The sequence below is a fragment of the Lupinus angustifolius genome, chromosome LG03 (assembly GCF_001865875.1).
Source record: "Lupinus angustifolius cultivar Tanjil chromosome LG03, LupAngTanjil_v1.0, whole genome shotgun sequence".
NCBI lineage: Eukaryota > Viridiplantae > Streptophyta > Magnoliopsida > Fabales > Fabaceae > Lupinus > Lupinus angustifolius.
In genome coordinates this window covers 112,034-130,613 of record NC_032011.1, presented here as the reverse complement: position 1 = coordinate 130,613, position 18,580 = coordinate 112,034, and the positions used below count along the sequence as shown (strand labels likewise).

The following is an 18,580-nucleotide window of genomic DNA, read 5'->3' as shown; positions in this document are numbered from 1 at the left end:
AAGAAAAACTTTACAGTTTCATCTCTGAATAAATAAAATCAGAATATAAAGTCTTACAGATAGATGTTTCACTTCCAATGATCTTGTCTCCATCAACCAACTAGAAAAAAGGAGTTCCCATCCATACATCTTCAAAGTGCGAATATAAGTCAAAAGTTCTCCCGTCCTACGAACCCTATAATAAACATAATTTTAATTTTGTAAATATGCACCAGAACTTCGATTCATATTTACCCACTGTGGCACCACAAAATGAAGAAAAAATGATTATGAAGAGAATTATAGATTGTCAACTCTGAGGACAGAAAATGAGAACATGAAAGTCTGAAATGAAGCACACAACCACTGACAAAAATTGCATCACATTCTTAAGGAATATAAATGTACTACAAGCATACTGGTAACTAACAAATTAGTCCAAAGCAAATATGTAATTGTACAGAAATTAGTATGTTCTGCATAACAACACGTGTTTGAAGAAGGATGTAACATGCGGACCAACTCAAAAATGTTTACTAATTGTTCTTTGAGACATTGGAGTTCTGACTGTAGCTTAAATTGCTTATTGTTAGGATTACACAATATAAGATGCTAATTAGAGGTGTTCTTCACAGATTCTTTTTTAATAAATGAAGAATGTCATTAAGACAAAAAGAAGATATACAGAGAGTTTAGAAGATAAGAGATCCTCATAAATGTAAAAGGAAAACACTTCCACAAAGAAAAAGGGAAAAGTTATTTTAATACTCATAGAAAAGCAATAGAGAAGGCAATAAATGTATATATACCTTTCATCCTTCTCCTTCATCATTTGCTCTGTGGCCCTTGCAATCAATTTTGATATCCATTTATTCACTGCATTAATTATAATTTAGTAATAAAAACAAACACACTAGTTTAAAAAGGTTAAATAAATAAACTTGAATCTAAATTTTATAAGTTTATGAAAATATATGATAAACCAAAAGACATATACAGCAATCTGTTTAGTAACAGCTTAATTATTGAGCAAGTTTCTCAATTTAGAGCATAAATCTAAAATCACCCAATACATGACCCAGAATTTTACTAATCAGCTGTACAGAAGGAGCATGTAGGTCAACATGGCCATATGTGTAGCCAATAACAATTAAGTCTCCCAAACAATGTAAGTAACATATAGAGTGTAGCTATAGGATAACAAAAAGTTAATCAAGTACTACAAATCAATTTAAGGATCTGAAGGTGAATGCAGTAATGCATGTCAGTTGATAATAAATTAAAAAGGATCTCCTTGTTAGGATATAGGAAACAGATTCAGTTTTTGATACTTGTAATCTTCTATATCAAATCCTTCACCTACTTATGTTTACAATGATGCAATTGAGTGGGTGATAAACAAATTAAAAGGGATCAAAATAAATGATATAACAAGTGTGGCATCCGGTCACCAAATATTTTGTAAGAGCGATAGTTCTACCTGGTATCAATAAAATGGTTATTGCTAATCCAGCTACAAACGCAAATTTGACTTGAGTATACAGAAGATAAAGCACCACTCCTATTTGTAAAGGCAAGCTAAAACAATAAAACCACAGTGCTTAAGATCTATATAAAATACACTATTAAACATACATCCATGTGTTAGCATTATGAAATTCAAAAAATAAGGGAATACCTCCACAGATCATGGAAACTATTACACAAGTTGACAGTTCGGTCAGCATCTACTGACATAAATGTCTGAATTTCTCCATTTGTGAATTTTGAACGCTCCGCTAGGTTCACACATAGACACTTGAAACACATGAAACAATATATAAGTTTTCATACAAAAGTATGATCATGAGCCAAAGCATAGAATTGAGTCCATGCATCAATGTTATGAAAATCTATAATTATGACAATTACAGAGATTTGAAAAAACATACCTTCTCATAGATTAGAGTCATGATACTAGATCGCAGCTTTAGCTTCAGTTTGGAAAGGTGAAAAGTATATTGTGTATCTAAAAAGGATCTGGACCATAGTGGCACTGGTTTACTAATTGTTATTGGTATGTACAACAACAACCAAGCCTTTATCCCACTAAACGGGGTCGAATAAGGCTTGATTCTTATTGTTATCGGTAAGTAAAGTGAAAAGTCATTATAGAAGTTATAAAAAATCCATATAAAAAAATATAGATTGTTACAAATAAAATGCAATGAATACGTTTACTTTGGTGTTCTTTCCATGGTTGTTTTAAGGGATTTTCTATTTCAAAATTGCAGAGATTGTGCAATTTTTTAGCCACAGTAGCTCACTGTTTCTTTCAATTTGCATGTTTTAGAGGCTATCTTGACCAACTCTCATTGAAATTTAAGTTTTTATGTGAGGCCTATGAATGGTTTTATATCTCTAACATTATTTTCTTATGTTTAAAAATGGCTCCTTTATGGGCTTCTCATTTTTCAGTCTTTCTTATATTGAGGTTGTTTAAGAATGATTCCTTCTCAGTCTTCTCATTACATGAAGATATATCTCCATCCATAATTTTTTTTCTTATGGTTAAGTTCTGGATAAACCATGATAACAGCAATAAGAAGAAACATAAAGCACGATAACAAAAGAAACATAATCAATCTTATAAATACAAGAAGCAAACTTACTTAATTATAGAGGTGAGACCCATAGACATTGCAAGTAAGTACCCATCCACACTCACTGAACCTGAAAGTGGTAACAAAATTAAGAGTTAAGACAGGTTTTTATTGTGATTTTTGAAAGACATGTTTATATTAGGTATCTGTGATGCATATGATTTCAACAGAAGTGACCAAAATAAATATTGAGGGTGGTACAATAAAAGTCAAAAGATAGCAATAATAGATTTAGAATAATGATTGATATTACAACAAGTAAGTAAATAAATAAAGCTATGCTGCAAGCCAGAATTTAAATGATGACAATGGAGAAATACAAACTATTGATTGTCGTAAGTGGTAACACCTTGTTGAAGAGACTTGATCAGCTTATTGAGAAGCAATGGTCCCGCAAAACCAATACAATCATTAATCATCTGGAAGAAGTTAAAAATATTTGTAGTTGTAGTACATGTATTAAAAAAAGAGTTCATTTAAATTGGGAAGAGTCTGAAAAGTGAAGGTACAAAAAACCAAAGCTTGTATATATAGCAATGTTCAAGCTTTTTTGTATCGAATAAGATTTATCTAGTACGATAACTTGGTATGAAACTGTGTTTATGTATTGAAAAATACCTTCAGTAAACCAAGGCGGAGATATGGCCATCCATATGCACTACAAAGTGCTCTAAATAAGGATGGGTTTGAAAGATTATTACTCAACTGAGCTTTCCAGCAGGATGAAATTAAGTCATGACAGGAAGAAGGTCCCATGTCAGTAGGTAGCTGCAGCAGATCTTCAGAGTCTATTTGTTTTACCACACCTTGATTCATTACTGGACTTATGAATTTGAATGTCATCAAATCCCAAAAGTTCTCATTATTTCCCTTTAGAAAGAAAGTTGAAAACAGTGAGCTAGTAACACCATATCAACCTTAGAAATTTGAAATAAAAACAACAGAAATGATGATAACAGTGTTAAAGAAGAGTAGATTTTCTTTCAAAAATAGTCCAGACATGTAATTTATGACATATACTTACAAGGTCACTATGGCCACCTTCCTCAGGGTCCACACTATTGGAAAGAAGTGGATCTTCCATTGGACTAAAACAATAATAACAACAGATTCAGTAAAAAAAACTTAATCAATATTCTCTAATCTTTGCTGGTGGCCACTATGTACCTGCTTTTGGAAGGTTGTATCTTTGTCCTGATCACATTGATAGCTATGCCAAATGTGATATTCAAGAGAACAACTAAGCTTTCTATTATGCATATTGAAACCTACAATGAAAAGTATGTCAAACCTTTCACATATAACATATTGATTTAAGATTCATTGGAAAATAAATATTATAAGTTATAAAGGCAAACAAGGCATGCCCCAAAAAAAATCCAAGTAAAAAATAATAACACCTCAAGTGATGGAAACTTTGTGATTAAATGATAGACTGCTGATATTGATTTCAGGATCCACCAATAGCATAATACATGGTTGAAGACTGCACAGTGAGTGATGGAGAATTTTGAGAAGAGAATGATATTTGTCTACATATAGACATGAGTAAAGATTTAGAGCACGAGAAATCAAATGCCTTGAGCTATAGAGAATATTGTATTTAACAACAAAAAATTAAGAAACTTACCCATATGATCAACTCAGAACAGCTATAAAACCACATACTATATCCAACAAAATGACTATTAGGTTCTTTCTTCCACAGAAAAATTATGTCCAAGACTGAAAGACACGCTCCAATGGCTGGTGCAAAATCCAGGAACAATTTCTCCACAAGGGTCCTCTGTTTACTCATTTCAAAAGCAACAACAATGTAGATAATACCTCAGGTATATACTTAAAATGCAAAGATCAAATGTGTGGTTATTAAGGGGGCGTTTGGAAGAGCTTATAGAGAGTTTATCTGGGCTTATGAAATAGCTAATGAAAATAGCTTATGACCTTTTCTAACTTATTCTAATAAGCTTATTTATCATAGAAGCTTATGAAAGTAAGTTTTTTAAGCTTATTTAATAAGTGCTAATTAAGTTGTTTCTCCAAACGCATCCTAATAACTCTCTCCTCCAGATTCAGAAAATTTCAGCAAAGCTCTATAGTTAATGGACAATCAATGAGGCATGAGCTATAGAAAACTAGTAACATTGAGATAATTGTTAAAGGCTTGCAAATTGCAGTTTTGAAAACAGAAAAAGGTGAGGCCAAATTTTCAGGAAAAACAAATAAGTTGATCCAGGAAAAAACATCATAAAATAAAATTTGAAGTATACAACTACCTGGGCATGTGATCTCTGAAGTCGTTGTCCTCTACCAATCTTGTGATTAAATCCAATCACGACAATCATAACAATAGTGACCATGTTCACTCCTAAGCCTGAAACAGTTGATATTATTAAGGAAAAATAATTCCCACAATTTATAACAGCAACAAAAAATCCAAACTAAATTCTGTAAAACAGAAAGGATATAAGTCTTCAAAGCACAGTTTCCATCCCTTTCCATCACATACCTGTAAAACATGAGAGAACAAAAAGAAAAGGTGAAATTCATGGGAATGCATGAATAAACCTTAAATGTTGTCAGCAATGTATATCACTTTACTTTTTGAAATAATAATTCTTAATATCCCAATTCCAGAATGAAAAAAATAAAAACAGAAAAGTTAGATGTTTTAGTTGTACTGTCAACAGAGAGTGAGTAATAAGTGTGGGTTCCATAATATGAATATGATAAGAGTGAAGAAGAGAAAGTTGAAGTTTTTGGGAATAAGAAGAGAGAGAGAGAGAGAGAGAGAGAGAGAGAAGCGTACGAATGGAGAAAGAGGTGAATACAGAGGCAAGAAGTGCTCTTCCATGGAAATGAGAATTGGATGAAAGAGAACAAAGTTTGAGTTTTTGTTGTTTGAATGAGTCGCTACTTTAGTTTATGGTTTTCAGTGTCTTATTCTCTTCATGCAATCATGCATTGATGCAATTCTCCACTTTCAATCTCACACTCACTGCCTTATACTTTCATTTATGTTCCTTTATTTATATTAAACCTTCAATTTGTATTAAAACTGTTATGTTAGATAAGCGCAGAATTTAATAAACCTTGCAAGCTCTTGGAAAAGAATAAGTAAACATCAAAGGTGATATTTTAGAAAAAATGATATATTATCTTACAAAATCAACAAATTATCTTATGTGATAAGAAAAATGGCATGTATCAATTTATATATCACTTTCTTATAATAATGTATGAGAATTTGTGTACTAAATTTATAGGAAAAATAATGCAACCTTCTAAATCTTTTGCCTAAATATCATCCAAATAGTAAGTAAGCTTTTTATATTCTCCCGTACATTTGCACTCAATGCTTACAATATTTTTTGGGTCGGTCCGATTCATTTCTTAGGCTGTTAAATGAAATTTATATTGTCTTCATTTAAACCAAAAATGCAATTTATTTGTAGGCATTATTATTGGATTTCCGGAAAGTTTAACAAAACTTGTTATAAGATAATACCGAACGACGGTTTCATGTGGCTAACCACTATCTGCATTGAAAAAGAAATAAATAAAGGTGTTTTATATCAAGCACTTTAATCCTTTATGTGGTAACTTTATTCAGGAAGACAAAAGATAAAGATACTCCACAATCCCAAACTAGATTCAAAGTCATGTGTATTGCAATATCACACTTAGAAAAAGCATAAAAGAAATGAGATAAGAAATTAAAGTTTTAGAAGTCTCTGCTCTGTTGAAATCTGAGCTTACTGGTGCCACTAAAATGGCCTCACACATGTTATTTATGTCAGGATTCCACTTCTCTTGTAAAAACAAAAGTTTGATTGGGATGTATATACGAGTTCCAACTCAAAAAATTTAACTTTAACTTTCTATATGTGAATAGCCTTTTGCTTGGTAATTTAAGTGGTTGGGTAATGTTGAACTCAATTACAAGACAAACAAGAAAACAATCATGTAAATGGAGATATTTTTTTTTGTTTCTAACTAGCAAGTTACCCGTGCATTTGCACGGGACAATATTTTTTGCCGCATGATTAAGAACACATATTACATGTGCATTTATGATTAAGAAAATTATATATAAAATCATACGGTCAAACCATACGATTTAACTGTTTAAATCGGATAAACTTAATATGGGTCATCTACTGGTTTAACATCTTGCTCGACTTTCTCAACATTGTTTTTTACACATACATAACATGATATAGTTAGTAGTATCCTATTAATCAAAAAAATCATCAATAAATTTATAATTTCATTATTATTTGATTCTAAAATAAGATTAGTATAAAAATAAATATTATTTAACTCTAAAATAGCTACAAACAATATGTTATGATCATATTATTATTATTATTTTAATATTTCTATAGTAACATTATATTTTAATATTGTATAGGTAATCATATTCCTTTTATTTTTAAATAAAGCACATGTCATGAGGGAGTTCTTGAGAGATTGACACATGTCATGAGGACCTTTAGTTTTGATGAGAGGTTGACACATGTCATGAGGGTTTGAGAGATTAACCCATGTCATGATGGAGTTTTTTTTATTATATAGGTAATAGATAGATAATGAATTTAACTAGATAGATAGAAATGTTGTTGAGAACAAAGATAACTAGAGAGAATGAGAAATTTGGATTAAATTGTAGTTGATCTATTTTTCTTATCATCCATTCTTAATCATCTAGTTTAGTGTGTCTAGCGATCTAACACAATGTTTTTTCATATTTACTGCATTAAATTTATTCTTTTATTTATATTTTAATGTCTAATTATACTAAAATTTGCCCTTAACCTTGAGATACATATTTTTTATCACATATCATATAAAGTATTTTGTCATTTTTATTGAAATATATCGAATCAATATAAACAGTAGTATATGTAAATATGTGAGATTGTATTATTGGGTTGATTCTAGTCCAAGATATTAATTTCTCATAATAAAAGAGGTTAATTGGTTAGTTGGTTTTGGTATTGGATTAGTTAGTTTTTTCACTCATTAGACATTCAATCCATTCATTCAATTCTATTCTATTCATTCAATGAATGAAATACACTCTCCTTTTTTTGCTCCTTGATTTCTAATAATTTTATCCCCCACTTGAATTTTATGGTTTAAATTTTCCTTAATTTCACCACCATATTGTATAATTGACCTAAAATACTTAAATATAGTGACTTGTGGAATGATAAGATCTTCAATGTTTCCTCTACAATAAAGGTTGTCTATATCTTGCAAAACTTACACTCCATATACCATATTTTCCTTTAATTTATACGAAAACTATATATTTCTAAAGCATGAATTCACATTTCTAACTTCTCGATTAATTCCTCTATGAGTTTCTAACTAAGACGATACCATCCGCAAAAAACATATATTCTCTCTTCTACTTAATTGGTCGTATTATTCCCTTCTCTCTTTCATATTCCCTTATCTCTTTCAAAATGTTATTGTGTGGCATTCTGAGTGTCTATTAGGTATTGGAAAACATTTTAAGAGTACCGAAAAGTATCTAGAAAATATTTTAAGAGTGTCGGAGTGTATGCAGAAAATATCAGATTTAGAAATTATTTATTTTTCAAAAATGTAATTTCAATACACAATGAATACGTATTGATGAAGTATTGGAGAATATCACTACCAGATACATATCTAACATGGATATGAGAAGGCTATTGAAGCGTCTGTACTTCATAGTATCATAAGAGGAAGACACAACCATAATATGATGTTGAAAGATGAACTATAACCATAACAAGGAGGTAGAAATGATTTTCAGTAGTTAGAGGATGTTATTCTCTTTTGACTAGTCTCTATGATTTTTCTTCTTCATTTCATCTCATTGCTTTTTCATAATACTCGCACTTTAATAACTGGTAACCTTTTTAACATTCTGTTTTCCTTTACCACCACTATCAACTAGCTCTTTCTGAAAGATCATTTTAAGCTTTGGATCTTCTGAACAGCCATTTGAAATCATCTCCTCATAAAAATCTCTGGCTTTTATGAACCACCTACATGCTACAAGCCCTTCCACCATTGTTTTAAAATGCATACAACTAGGCACCACATCACATTTCTTCATTTCCATCCAAATTTTCACTGCATTTGCATGCTGCTTCAACTTTAAGAATTTTGCCAGAATTATGAGAAAGGAATCTTCATTTGGACCCAAACCAGAACCTTTCATCTTACTCAGAAACTCCAATGTTCCTTGATAATCTGTTACCTCCAAAAATGCATGGTAGGTCTCAGTGGTTGGACTAAGATTCTCCTCTAACAGTGTGTTTAATATTATTCTTGCCTCAGCTAGCTTTCCAGCTTCACAAAGAGGGCGTATCATGGAGTTGAATGTGGTAGAATCTGGCTGCAAACCTTCTTCTTTCATCTTATCTACAACCTTGATAGCTTCCTTCAAGCAATTTTCACGCGTTAAAACATATACTAAAGAGTTGTAAACCTCTATCGTGGGGATCCATCCTCTTCTCTTCATCTCATCATAGAGTCTAAGAGAGTCAAAAAGATTCCCTATCTTCGAAAAGCAGGAAATCATGTGGCTATATGAAGTAGCATCCGATGTTATACAATACTTCGGCATTTCTCTCCAAACTCTTTTTGCTTCAAATATATCAGTTGTTATGTTGCACCATCCATTAAGAATAATGTTAAAGCCCTCGGTCTCAAGAGGGAAGAGCTTCTTATTTGCAAGCATAAACTCTTCAGCCTCTTCCACATTTTCATGTTTACAAAGAGAAGTCAGAAGTGCATAGAATGCTTCCTGATCAAGAGCCAATCTGAACTTCTCCATGAAGTTGAATGTTTGAATAGCTTTGGTTGCGTTATTTGCTGCTGCGTACCTGATTGAAACATAATGCCACAATTGCAAAGAGGGAAACATGAGTTGTCAAGTAAAGTTGACATGGCAGTAACAAGAAGCCATGAAATTTATCAGCACAAGAAAAGATACACCACACATATGAATAGAGAGTGTAAAGAAAAAAAAGGAAAAAAACAGGTTATACAAGTTTTTTTGTGAATAGAGAGTGTAAAGAAAAAATAAACCAATGATCCCTGCAAAACCACATCAAACTGAGCGTTTCTCTTCTACTTCCAACCACAGAAGTTATTTCCGTTGTAATACAAGTATGAATACTGACTGTATAGTATAAATTTGGCTAGCAAGTTTAATTGAAAAGATTGATAGTTGTTGATTGCATTGAAATAATAGAAACACAGAAATCTGATTATTATTTGTTACCGAATACTGAGACTAGAGATATTCAGAACTAAAAATGATAACAAAAGTGGACACTATGATTTTTATTAATATCGAAATAATCACTCATTTATGAAAAAGCTTAAACGAACAGCCCTAAAACCATGTAAATTAAGAGTTAAAAAGTTGCAAGAGCAAAAGCCAATTTACCTATCAATCATAATAAGCATAGCCTGACGTGTAGAGATAGAGGAACGGTGCATATCTCCAATGATAGACCAGGCAGTAGAAAACTTAGCATGAGTTCCCAATACCCATATCATCAAGTTGCAAACTTTCTCATCATCATAGCAATTCCCCCAATTGAATGCAACAAATGCAGCCTTCCATTCTTCCCTTAATGCCCAAATAGCTGAACATATCAAATCCCTATTTGCTTGGAAACCAGAATCGTCGAGGAGGGTTATTGATTCTGATGCTGGTGATGAAGAATGGGACACCCTTTTGAGCAATTGGAGGAATTGTGGTAGAGACGGGTGAGGAGGGGAATGGCACTGAGGAGGTAATGAAAGTGTTTGATGAAATGTGTGAGAGACAGAGTAAAAAAGAATGTTTTTTGAAATTCTAATTAGAGGAGCAACAAGTTTTGCATGGAGGCCTCTTGAAAGATGCAACAAATGCAGAGCCATGGGTATGTTTAATTTTAATTTGAAGCTCAAAAACCCTTCGTCATATTAGTGTGTTAACTGTTAAGTCCTCTTCGTCCAAGTTTATGCACTTCTTTCCTTTTTCGTTTACAAGTATGATTATAACTTAACCTTCCTTTGGTTCGCCAAACAAAATAGAGAATGAGAATATAGAGTGAAAAATTATAATATATTGATCTCATCCTCACTCATTTCTTAGTAATTTTTTAAAATATTATAAATGACTTCAAATGATGTAATATTGCATTCTTCAATTTCAAAAGGATAAAATAATTTATGTATTAACAATTTAAGGTTTTTTACATTAAAAAATGTTACATATTAAAATTTAAAAAAGAAAAACTTATCAAATTCTAACATCCTTTAAATATAATTCCAACGTATTAATTCTTAATATTATTTAAATTATCAACCTAGCATAATTAAGGGACATTGTTATATAATAAGATATTTCAATTGAAACAAATTTAATACTATCATACAAATAAAAATTTAAACGACCTAATAACTAGTTGTGAAAATAAATTATGATTAGATTACTACCTTTTTATTATTATTATTATTATTACTTGCATTTTTTGCTTCTTCTGTGCAGGATGATGAACTCAACACACCACCACAGCAACAAAGAAAGAGAACTTGGATGCTCTGATTCAAGTTTTTCTCTTTTTATAATTCCAATCAAAGTTTAAGGTACTTCCTTTCCCATAGCAACCCCTTTTAATCCTCTTCGATTCACACTTTGTAAAAACCAATCTTTTTTTGTGGGAGAGTTGTGTTAATTGCATAATCTTATATACCCATATCAGCTTTCATGTGAATTCCCCATATTATCTAAGTTTTCGTTGAAGACGAATCGGAATTTTTCTATTTTCCCAAGGCATTAATGTTTTGTATTACAAAAGTTTTTTTTTCTTTAATTATTGGGTGAAACATATTAGCTTAAATGCATTGTTAGATTTATGATTTGTTTCTCGTTGGGCTTGTGTTGTTTCAAACCTGGATATGTCTTTTTGATATAAGAAATTGATAGTCACAGGCAAGTGTGTACAATTATTAGATCCTCAGTAATATAATTGATCATATAGTTCTATGATTTTAAGATACATACAATGTTCTTCAAGGATAATGGTATTAACGAGTGAACACCATTCTGTCCTCTGTAGTGATGGTATTGCCAAAGCAAGCTTGTAAGAGGTCCTAATAAGAACTCGGGGCACGTTTGGGTAAACAACTTAATCAAACATGTCTTACATAAACTTTTTTGAAATAAGCTAAAAAGAACTTATATAAAGGTTATAAAGTGATTTTCAATAGCTTATTTTCATAAGCTCAAATAAGCTATTCTAAACACCCCATTGCCCTTTTCCTTCCACAATCTTGTGGCTGTCTGAGATTTCTATCATTCTTCAGAGTTCAGACCATGATGACAATGAATAGATAATAATAGGAGATTCATTGTAGGTGCATACTTCATCTCTTATGGTGGCAAGTATAGCAAGAGATTGAAGCAATGCATTTAGATAGATTGATACATCATATGTGTGATATCATGTTTGTGTAATGCTATTCAAATCAATAAAGTGCTAAGGTTGCTAATGCTTGTACTTCTTATGTGCTTTCAGCAATTAGCGAACATTGATGATGGAAGATCTGAAAGAGCGGCTACTACCACCAAAACCTGCATCAGCTCTAAACTTAAGAGAAACTGCAAATCGACCATCTGCATCTGGGAGGCAACCTTTACAAGGAGTTGATGTTCTGGGACTAAAGAAGCGTGGCCAAGGCCTCCGATCATGGATTCGTGTTGACACATCTGGAAACTCTCAAGCCATCGAGGTCGACAAGTTTACTATGATGCGACGTTGTGATCTGCCTGCACGTGACCTTCGTCTACTTGATCCCTTGTTTGTATATCCTTCAACAATCCTTGGTAGAGAAAAGGCAATTGTAGTGAATCTAGAGCAGATACGGTGTATTATTACAGCAGATGAGGTTCTTCTCTTGAATTCCCTTGACAGTTATGTATTTCACTATGTGATGGAGCTACAACGACGGTTGACAACAACTGGTGTAGGCGAGGTCTGGCAGACAGACAGTTCGGACATAAACCGAAGGAGAGGAAATAGGAGTTTCGAAAATGCATTTAACAACACTTCCCCTGATTATTTACCTTTTGAATTCAGGGCTCTTGAAGTTGCCCTCGAGGCAGCATGCACATTTCTTGATTCCCAGGTCTGTTGAGAATTAAATTTGAAGTGAACTTTTTTTTACCTTGGAATTATAACATTTCTTTCCCTTTTCGATAATTTACATTACAAGAGAGAAATGGTTGCTATGAACAGAGACCTTGTATTTCTCTAGAACAGTCTACATAATAGTTTTGAACTTCTGCCAATGTTATCATGTGCCATATGGGAAAAGTATTATAGCATTAAGGTTAAATGAACATCATGTCTTGTTTTGATGTGTGCCTACTGGTTGATGCCTGAAAGCCCTTCTTTGGCAATAGGATGCCAAGTCAGACTCTTCCTTAATTTAGTTGTAATTTGGTTTTATGCAAGGGAAGTCGTCCATGGAGGTTATAGAACTACTGTAACGTTTGATGGAATGCTACTGACAGAGAGAATAAGATCTACACATGTCCTTCATTGATATATAATTATAAAGCCTATATAGGGTGACGTGAGAAGTCCTGTGGTGGTGTGCTAATGTACAAATTCTCTAATTTTATATCCAAATAGGATTCACGATCCATACACACATGATATTTCTCTCTTCTATATTCTTGTTCATTTGGTTTTGATTAATTAGTTAGTAACACCCAGTCCTGTTCTTGCCATTTCCAAAAGGCAGCAGAGTTAGAAATTGAGGCTTACCCATTGTTGGATGAACTGACATCAAAGATCAGTACTCTCAATTTGGAACGTGTTCGTCGGTTGAAAAGCAGGCTTGTAGCCCTGACCCGGAGGGTCCAGAAGGTGATGTTTATTTATATTTTCTTCTTTCTTCATGGTTGCAAATGAAAGGTACCATATATTTCTGACTTTTTTTTATTTTACTTTTTGGCTTTTCTTTTATTGGATGCATATATCAGGTTAGAGATGAGATAGAGCAACTTATGGATGATGATGGTGATATGGCTGAAATGTACCTTACCGAGAAGAAAAGGCGGATGGAGTTTTCATTCAATGGAGATCAGTCTTTGGCTGGATATAGATCAGTTGATGGTGCATCCATTTCTGCTCCAGTTTCTCCCGTTTCATCACCTCCTGAATCTCGGAGGCTGGAAAAGACGTTGAGCATTGCGAGGAGTCGGCATGAGAGCATGAGGAGTACTGAAAGTGCTACAGAAAGTATAGAAGAGCTTGAGATGTTGCTAGAAGCATATTTCGTTGTCATTGACAGCACACTAAACAAGTTGACATCGGTAAACACAGTGTTATCATTTTTAACCTCTTCCTGTATTGTTTCATCACAGTTTACTAACTCTTGTTTCTTCTTTTATTTCAGTTGAAAGAGTACATCGATGACACAGAAGATTTCATTAACATTCAATTGGTTTGTTTTCTTTCTCTCCTTTCACCTTCAAATTGTTACTGAATGTTTGATGTCAATTTTCATATATTTTATTTTGGCTGTGTTGCTTATGCTTGATTGTACATGCGTGCACAAATGATCATAAATATTCACTTGTTTAAATTTAAGAATAGGTGACTGAGTTTTTTTATCTTACAGGATAATGTGCGTAATCAGCTTATCCAGTTTGAGCTTTTACTCACTACTGCAACATTTGTTGTTGCCATCTTTGGTGTGGTAGCAGGAATATTTGGGATGAATTTTGAAATTCCATTATTTGATGAACCCCATGCATTCAACTGGGTCCTTATAATAACAGGAGTTTGTGGAGTCTTCATATTTTGTGCATTTGTGTGGTTCTTCAAGTACAGAAGACTGATGCCCCTGTAGAGAGCTAGAGCACCATGAATGAATATCAGACTCTACCCGTCAACTTGATGTTTATACAAGGCAAACAAGATAGAAATCAAAGAGTCGATAGCTTCTTATAATGATGGTCTCCTCATTTGCTGATAAATAACTTATCTTGGTATGAAGGAAATTTCAACGACTTCATGGATTCCAATTAGTCAATGAGCCTAGCAAGCTACTCTAGTGGTTTTCTTCACTTGTAAACTTCATGGAGTTTGAATCCTAAATTATGCTTTGCCTGAAAGGTTGGTCCGGATCTTTGTGCTGTTGTTTAGGGTGAAAACTCTATTCTAATTTAATGTGAGAAAAAAAATAAACGTATTATCTTTGCCTCAAAATATTCAATTCATACATGATTGTGACCAGTACTAAAATAAGTTTCTCAATATGAAACTTTATTTTGTCGCTTACTAATATAAGTTGAAAAAATTGGTCACATAATTTATGAAAGTGAAACGTTGTATTACTTTATCATAAAAGGATTGTCACTCAAAAAACTAGAAAATAAAATGAGTTGCAGCATTCTGGGTCCTCCGAAATCTTTGGCCATAACTCAAGATGACTAGACAGTAGACACGACTATGAGTGTATGAGTATACCATACCATACTGGTCAAGGATCAAAGAAGAAAAATAAAAACTAACTGTTAGGTGTAATCAATTCAATTGTCATCTTGAAATGGTATGACATAATTAACATCACACTCAAGGTGTCTTCAACGTGATTCATTGGAGGGGATAACAATAAGATTTATGGTAAATGAATGATAACTATGGAGATTAGGATAATAATAAACATACATAATAACCCATCCATCCTTTCAAAATTCAATATAATACAGCGCTGATAATTGTCAGCATAGTATATTCATTGCTCGTTTGTTCACTTGGGGGCCATGTTTGTTGAATGCAGCACCCCACTCAAGCAAAATGCTTACTACCTTTCTGTCTGACTCTCCGTAGTGGTAAAAGGAAAGGAACCACAGCACAGCACATCACCTTGTATATTTAGTCATCATCTGCACCACATTCCACAAGCAGAGGATTAAGCAAGTCCTATGTTTATGTTACGTTAAATTCATCAATTACTTCTTTTGCCTAACTATTGTGTGTTTATTAACCACTTGACATGTGACACTACCAATTCCACTTTTGGTCTACCATATTAGGGTATCCACAGTTGCTGACTCTTAAGAGTTAAGCCTATATATTTCTCTTCTTGCACAAGACTATAAGGATTAGTGGTGTTAACTGTTAAGACTCTAGTAGTCATGACATAAGACTGTTAAGACTCTCCACAAAATTTGGCCTTATGCAAATAATGACTACAAAAAGGTGGTTAATAATGATTCCAGAAGGGTCAAATTCTAATGTCCTTAAGTTCATACCATTCAACATAAGATATACGCACATATTAAGAGGCAATAGGGAAAGAAATAGATGACTACATCACACGATGAACAACACACTAGACATGGTTGTTGTTTGGAAGTTCACTTTGCGAAGAGTTAAGAAAGAATTGAGGGATATTCAACAAGCTTTATGCCTCATTATATAATCTATTATAGACCTATGAATTATATTCTCAGTAAACTAACCATTTTGAGGGTCTACATGTACAAAAAAACTGGCAGCAACTATAAGATAGCACAGAATAAGCATCAAGCCTTTGAAATAATTTGACGTTCCTTCCTGCAGGGATAAAATGAAATTTAAAGATGATTGCCATAAAGATAAACGGCAGTGGCAACAAGGAAAATGACTCAAAGTTGGTAAACATTAACAACCTCTAACAAAACAATTCCTAAGGGGAAAAAAAGAATCACATACCTGCATCATAAATGCAACTACCAGCACAGTGATAAAAAGTGTGGCAGTCTCAAAGAGTTGAAAATTCAAGTCCATTTCTTTTCCCATGCACCATCCAACAACCACACAGAAGGGGATCTGCAATTTTTTAGAGAATAATAATTGTCAGAAAAATAATTATATGGCCATCTTCCTATGACAGAGAGAAATCCAGATTAAACTATTACATTAAGATATATAGTAAATGTATATCCTAATTTCTAAATTGATCATTTACTAGAAGTTCAAGTCCATACCACAAACATAGCTATCTGTGTAGATGATCCAACAGCAACTCCAATTGTGATATCCTATGGAGACATTGAACCTGTTAACAGAACAAAAAATATGCATAAAATAAAGAGTACACTTTGAAAGCCACTTACAAGCTTGTCCTTCATGGCAAACATAATAGCGCTTGCATGCTCAGCAGCATTTCCCACAATTGGAAGCAAGATGACACTAATAAAGGCCATTGACATATTCAATGACTCAGATGCTCCCTGCAAGGCCCCAAAACTTAACATTCCAGGAGAATAGAAACCTTAAGGGGATAAATTACAGAAGCATGATGATCGAGAAATTAGTTAAGATACTCAACAGTTATACCTCTATGGCATCTACAAGGTATCCAGACAATACAGATACCCATGCAGTCAAAATAGCAAGCCAGACTATGGCTTCCCATTTAGTTAATTCAAGTTCTTCCTCCTCGTCAGAAATTTCACTATTATCTGCTACCTACACCATAAAGTATGAATAAAAAGTGTAAGATGGTCATCTGAATCATAGAGAAGAACAAGAACAAACATATATAATCTCTTATATCTGGAAACATGTATTTTGATACCATAAAGAGATGTTCTTCATCCCAAGTAGATCCCGTGGTGCATAGTAAGATAGTTATACATCAGAAATCAAAGAGACAGAGGCAAAAATAAAAAACAAAAAATGAAGGAAAAGAAGTAACCTCATGAACAGGAGTATAAAGATTTTGCTGAGTTCTGAGTTGAAAGAAAAGGTAGCTAGCATAAGCCAGTAGCATTATACAGCTGCTGAATCTTGATAGAGATAAGACTGATTTCCCAAAATGAAGCTCTGAGTGAGTAAAGTGAAGCACGGCAGGAAAGAGTAATCCCATGACAGCCATCAACAGCAAGCCAGAATTGACAACAGCAGCTGCCTGTTGCAAAAGTCCAAGTAGAATGTAAATGGTGTGACAATAGGAGGAATGAAACAATTAGATACAATAATTTGAATGTGATGATGAGATTTACCTTATTAAAAACCTGAACTTTCTTGTGGTGGATAATCCCACCAGTGAAGAAAGCACAGCCAAGAACTAGAAGCATATTTGACAAGATTGAACCAAGTAAAGATTGTTGAACAACCCTAATCATATCGTTTTTCAATGCATAAATTGATATAATCATTTCAGTTGCATTGCCAAACGTTGCATTGAGTAGACCTCCAACTGGACATAGAAATAAAAGACAGTTGAACGGACATAGAGTAAGTGCAGATCTGGTGTAAGTGGTTTTCTTCCAATATAAATAAAAGCATTGAGGTATTGAGTTTATGTCCAATATCTACTCTACTAATAGATAGATAGATAAATAAATAAATAAATAAATACCGGTTGGTCCAGTGTAGAAGGCAAGCTGCCTGCAGCAAAGAAAGATTAGTAATAATGAGTATATGATGTAATTTGTAATTGTAAATAAATAAATAAGTAAGTAAGAGATAACATACTCAGTAGCATAACCGAGACGTTCAGCCAAAGGAGCAATACCAATTAAGCTGAAGAAGAAGACCCATCCATGATGTTTTGGAGTAAGATAATGGAGTAAGATAGCGAGAGGACCAAAGGGGAGCAAGACGTTGATCTTAGGTTTAATCAAAACAAGATAAACGGTCCTGATTTGAAATGATTTGGGTAAATGAAGGGGGGATGTATGAGATGACTCCAAATCAAAAGCAGATGAAGAGTTGTTGAAGGGAGCTGATTCAACCACCTCCATCGAATCGATTAAGGAAGTTGAGTTGATGAAGACTATAATAGTTGATGAAGAGTTCACTAAGGATGAATAGATAGATGGATGGATCCAGGTACAGAGTGGACCCCACACCACCACACAAATATGGAAATACAAACAGAAACAGAAATGG

The 18,580-nt window shown here is 33.2% G+C and overlaps 4 protein-coding genes across 8 annotated transcripts in view; 1 reads left to right on the top strand and 3 right to left on the bottom strand.

Annotated features, from left to right (window-relative positions):
* Positions 1–5,578, bottom strand: part of LOC109342663 (ABC transporter C family member 13) — a 15,536-nt gene extending 9,958 nt beyond the window's left edge. The window contains exons 1-15 of one of the 4 annotated variants that reach the window (XM_019580608.1): positions 5,431–5,578; positions 5,090–5,130; positions 4,898–5,003; positions 4,252–4,407; positions 4,022–4,153; positions 3,789–3,889; positions 3,622–3,709; positions 3,240–3,491; positions 2,971–3,040; positions 2,631–2,691; positions 1,911–1,998; positions 1,658–1,776; positions 1,460–1,557; positions 789–855; positions 58–175 (exon numbers count right to left, since the gene is read on the bottom strand). In XM_019580608.1, the coding sequence (XP_019436153.1) occupies positions 58–175; positions 789–855; positions 1,460–1,557; positions 1,658–1,776; positions 1,911–1,998; positions 2,631–2,691; positions 2,971–3,040; positions 3,240–3,491; positions 3,622–3,709; positions 3,789–3,889; positions 4,022–4,153; positions 4,252–4,407; positions 4,898–5,003; positions 5,090–5,130; positions 5,431–5,475 (1,542 nt within the window). In that variant the 5' untranslated portion in view covers positions 5,476–5,578. Of the gene's footprint in view, positions 1–57; positions 176–788; positions 856–1,459; positions 1,558–1,657; positions 1,777–1,910; positions 1,999–2,630; positions 2,692–2,970; positions 3,041–3,239; positions 3,492–3,621; positions 3,710–3,788; positions 3,890–4,021; positions 4,154–4,251; positions 4,408–4,897; positions 5,004–5,089; positions 5,247–5,430 lie in introns of those variants that run through there. The other 3 variants (XM_019580610.1, XM_019580609.1, XM_019580607.1) reach the window with 3 other exon arrangements.
* The window catches only part of LOC109342667 (vacuolar cation/proton exchanger 2-like), a 19,064-nt gene extending 484 nt beyond the window's left edge, over positions 1–18,580 (bottom strand). Inside the window, exons 1-10 of one of the 2 annotated variants that reach the window (XM_019580614.1) lie at positions 18,164–18,580; positions 18,048–18,076; positions 17,689–17,885; positions 17,382–17,594; positions 17,021–17,152; positions 16,798–16,914; positions 16,669–16,722; positions 16,394–16,510; positions 16,162–16,255; positions 15,275–15,582 (exon numbers count right to left, since the gene is read on the bottom strand). In XM_019580614.1, the coding sequence (XP_019436159.1) occupies positions 15,572–15,582; positions 16,162–16,255; positions 16,394–16,510; positions 16,669–16,722; positions 16,798–16,914; positions 17,021–17,152; positions 17,382–17,594; positions 17,689–17,885; positions 18,048–18,076; positions 18,164–18,432 (1,233 nt within the window). In that variant the 5' untranslated portion in view covers positions 18,433–18,580 and the 3' untranslated portion in view covers positions 15,275–15,571. Of the gene's footprint in view, positions 1–15,274; positions 15,583–16,133; positions 16,256–16,393; positions 16,511–16,668; positions 16,723–16,797; positions 16,915–17,020; positions 17,153–17,381; positions 17,595–17,688; positions 17,886–18,047; positions 18,077–18,163 lie in introns of those variants that run through there. The other variant, XM_019580615.1, reaches the window with a different exon arrangement.
* On the bottom strand, positions 8,462–10,648 carry LOC109342665 (pentatricopeptide repeat-containing protein At1g80880, mitochondrial). The gene is made up of 2 exons (XM_019580611.1): positions 10,078–10,648; positions 8,462–9,508 (listed from the first exon to the last, which is right to left on the bottom strand). The coding sequence occupies exons 1-2, from the start codon at positions 10,554–10,556 to the stop codon at positions 8,518–8,520; spliced, it is 1,470 nt and encodes a 489-aa protein (XP_019436156.1). The 5' UTR covers positions 10,557–10,648; the 3' UTR covers positions 8,462–8,517.
* Positions 11,130–14,915, top strand: LOC109342666 (magnesium transporter MRS2-1). The gene is made up of 6 exons (XM_019580613.1): positions 11,130–11,267; positions 12,200–12,809; positions 13,427–13,555; positions 13,672–14,004; positions 14,088–14,135; positions 14,313–14,915. The coding sequence occupies exons 2-6, from the start codon at positions 12,216–12,218 to the stop codon at positions 14,541–14,543; spliced, it is 1,335 nt and encodes a 444-aa protein (XP_019436158.1). The 5' UTR covers positions 11,130–11,267; positions 12,200–12,215; the 3' UTR covers positions 14,544–14,915.

What these genes read in the sequence shown, in the direction of transcription:
- LOC109342665 (XM_019580611.1), bottom strand. Translation starts at nt 10,556, where the DNA reads ATGGCTCTGCATTTGTTGCATCTTTCAAGAGGCCTCCATGCAAAACTT. An exon ending in ATGCTTATTATGATTGATAG is followed by an intron (nt 9,509 to 10,077) that starts GTAAATTGGCTT and finishes TGTTTCAATCAG; the next exon opens with GTACGCAGCAGCAAATAACG.
- LOC109342666 (XM_019580613.1), top strand. Translation starts at nt 12,216, where the DNA reads ATGATGGAAGATCTGAAAGAGCGGCTACTACCACCAAAACCTGCATCA. An exon ending in GCACATTTCTTGATTCCCAG is followed by an intron (nt 12,810 to 13,426) that starts GTCTGTTGAGAA and finishes CATTTCCAAAAG; the next exon opens with GCAGCAGAGTTAGAAATTGA. An exon ending in ATTTCATTAACATTCAATTG is followed by an intron (nt 14,136 to 14,312) that starts GTTTGTTTTCTT and finishes TTTATCTTACAG; the next exon opens with GATAATGTGCGTAATCAGCT.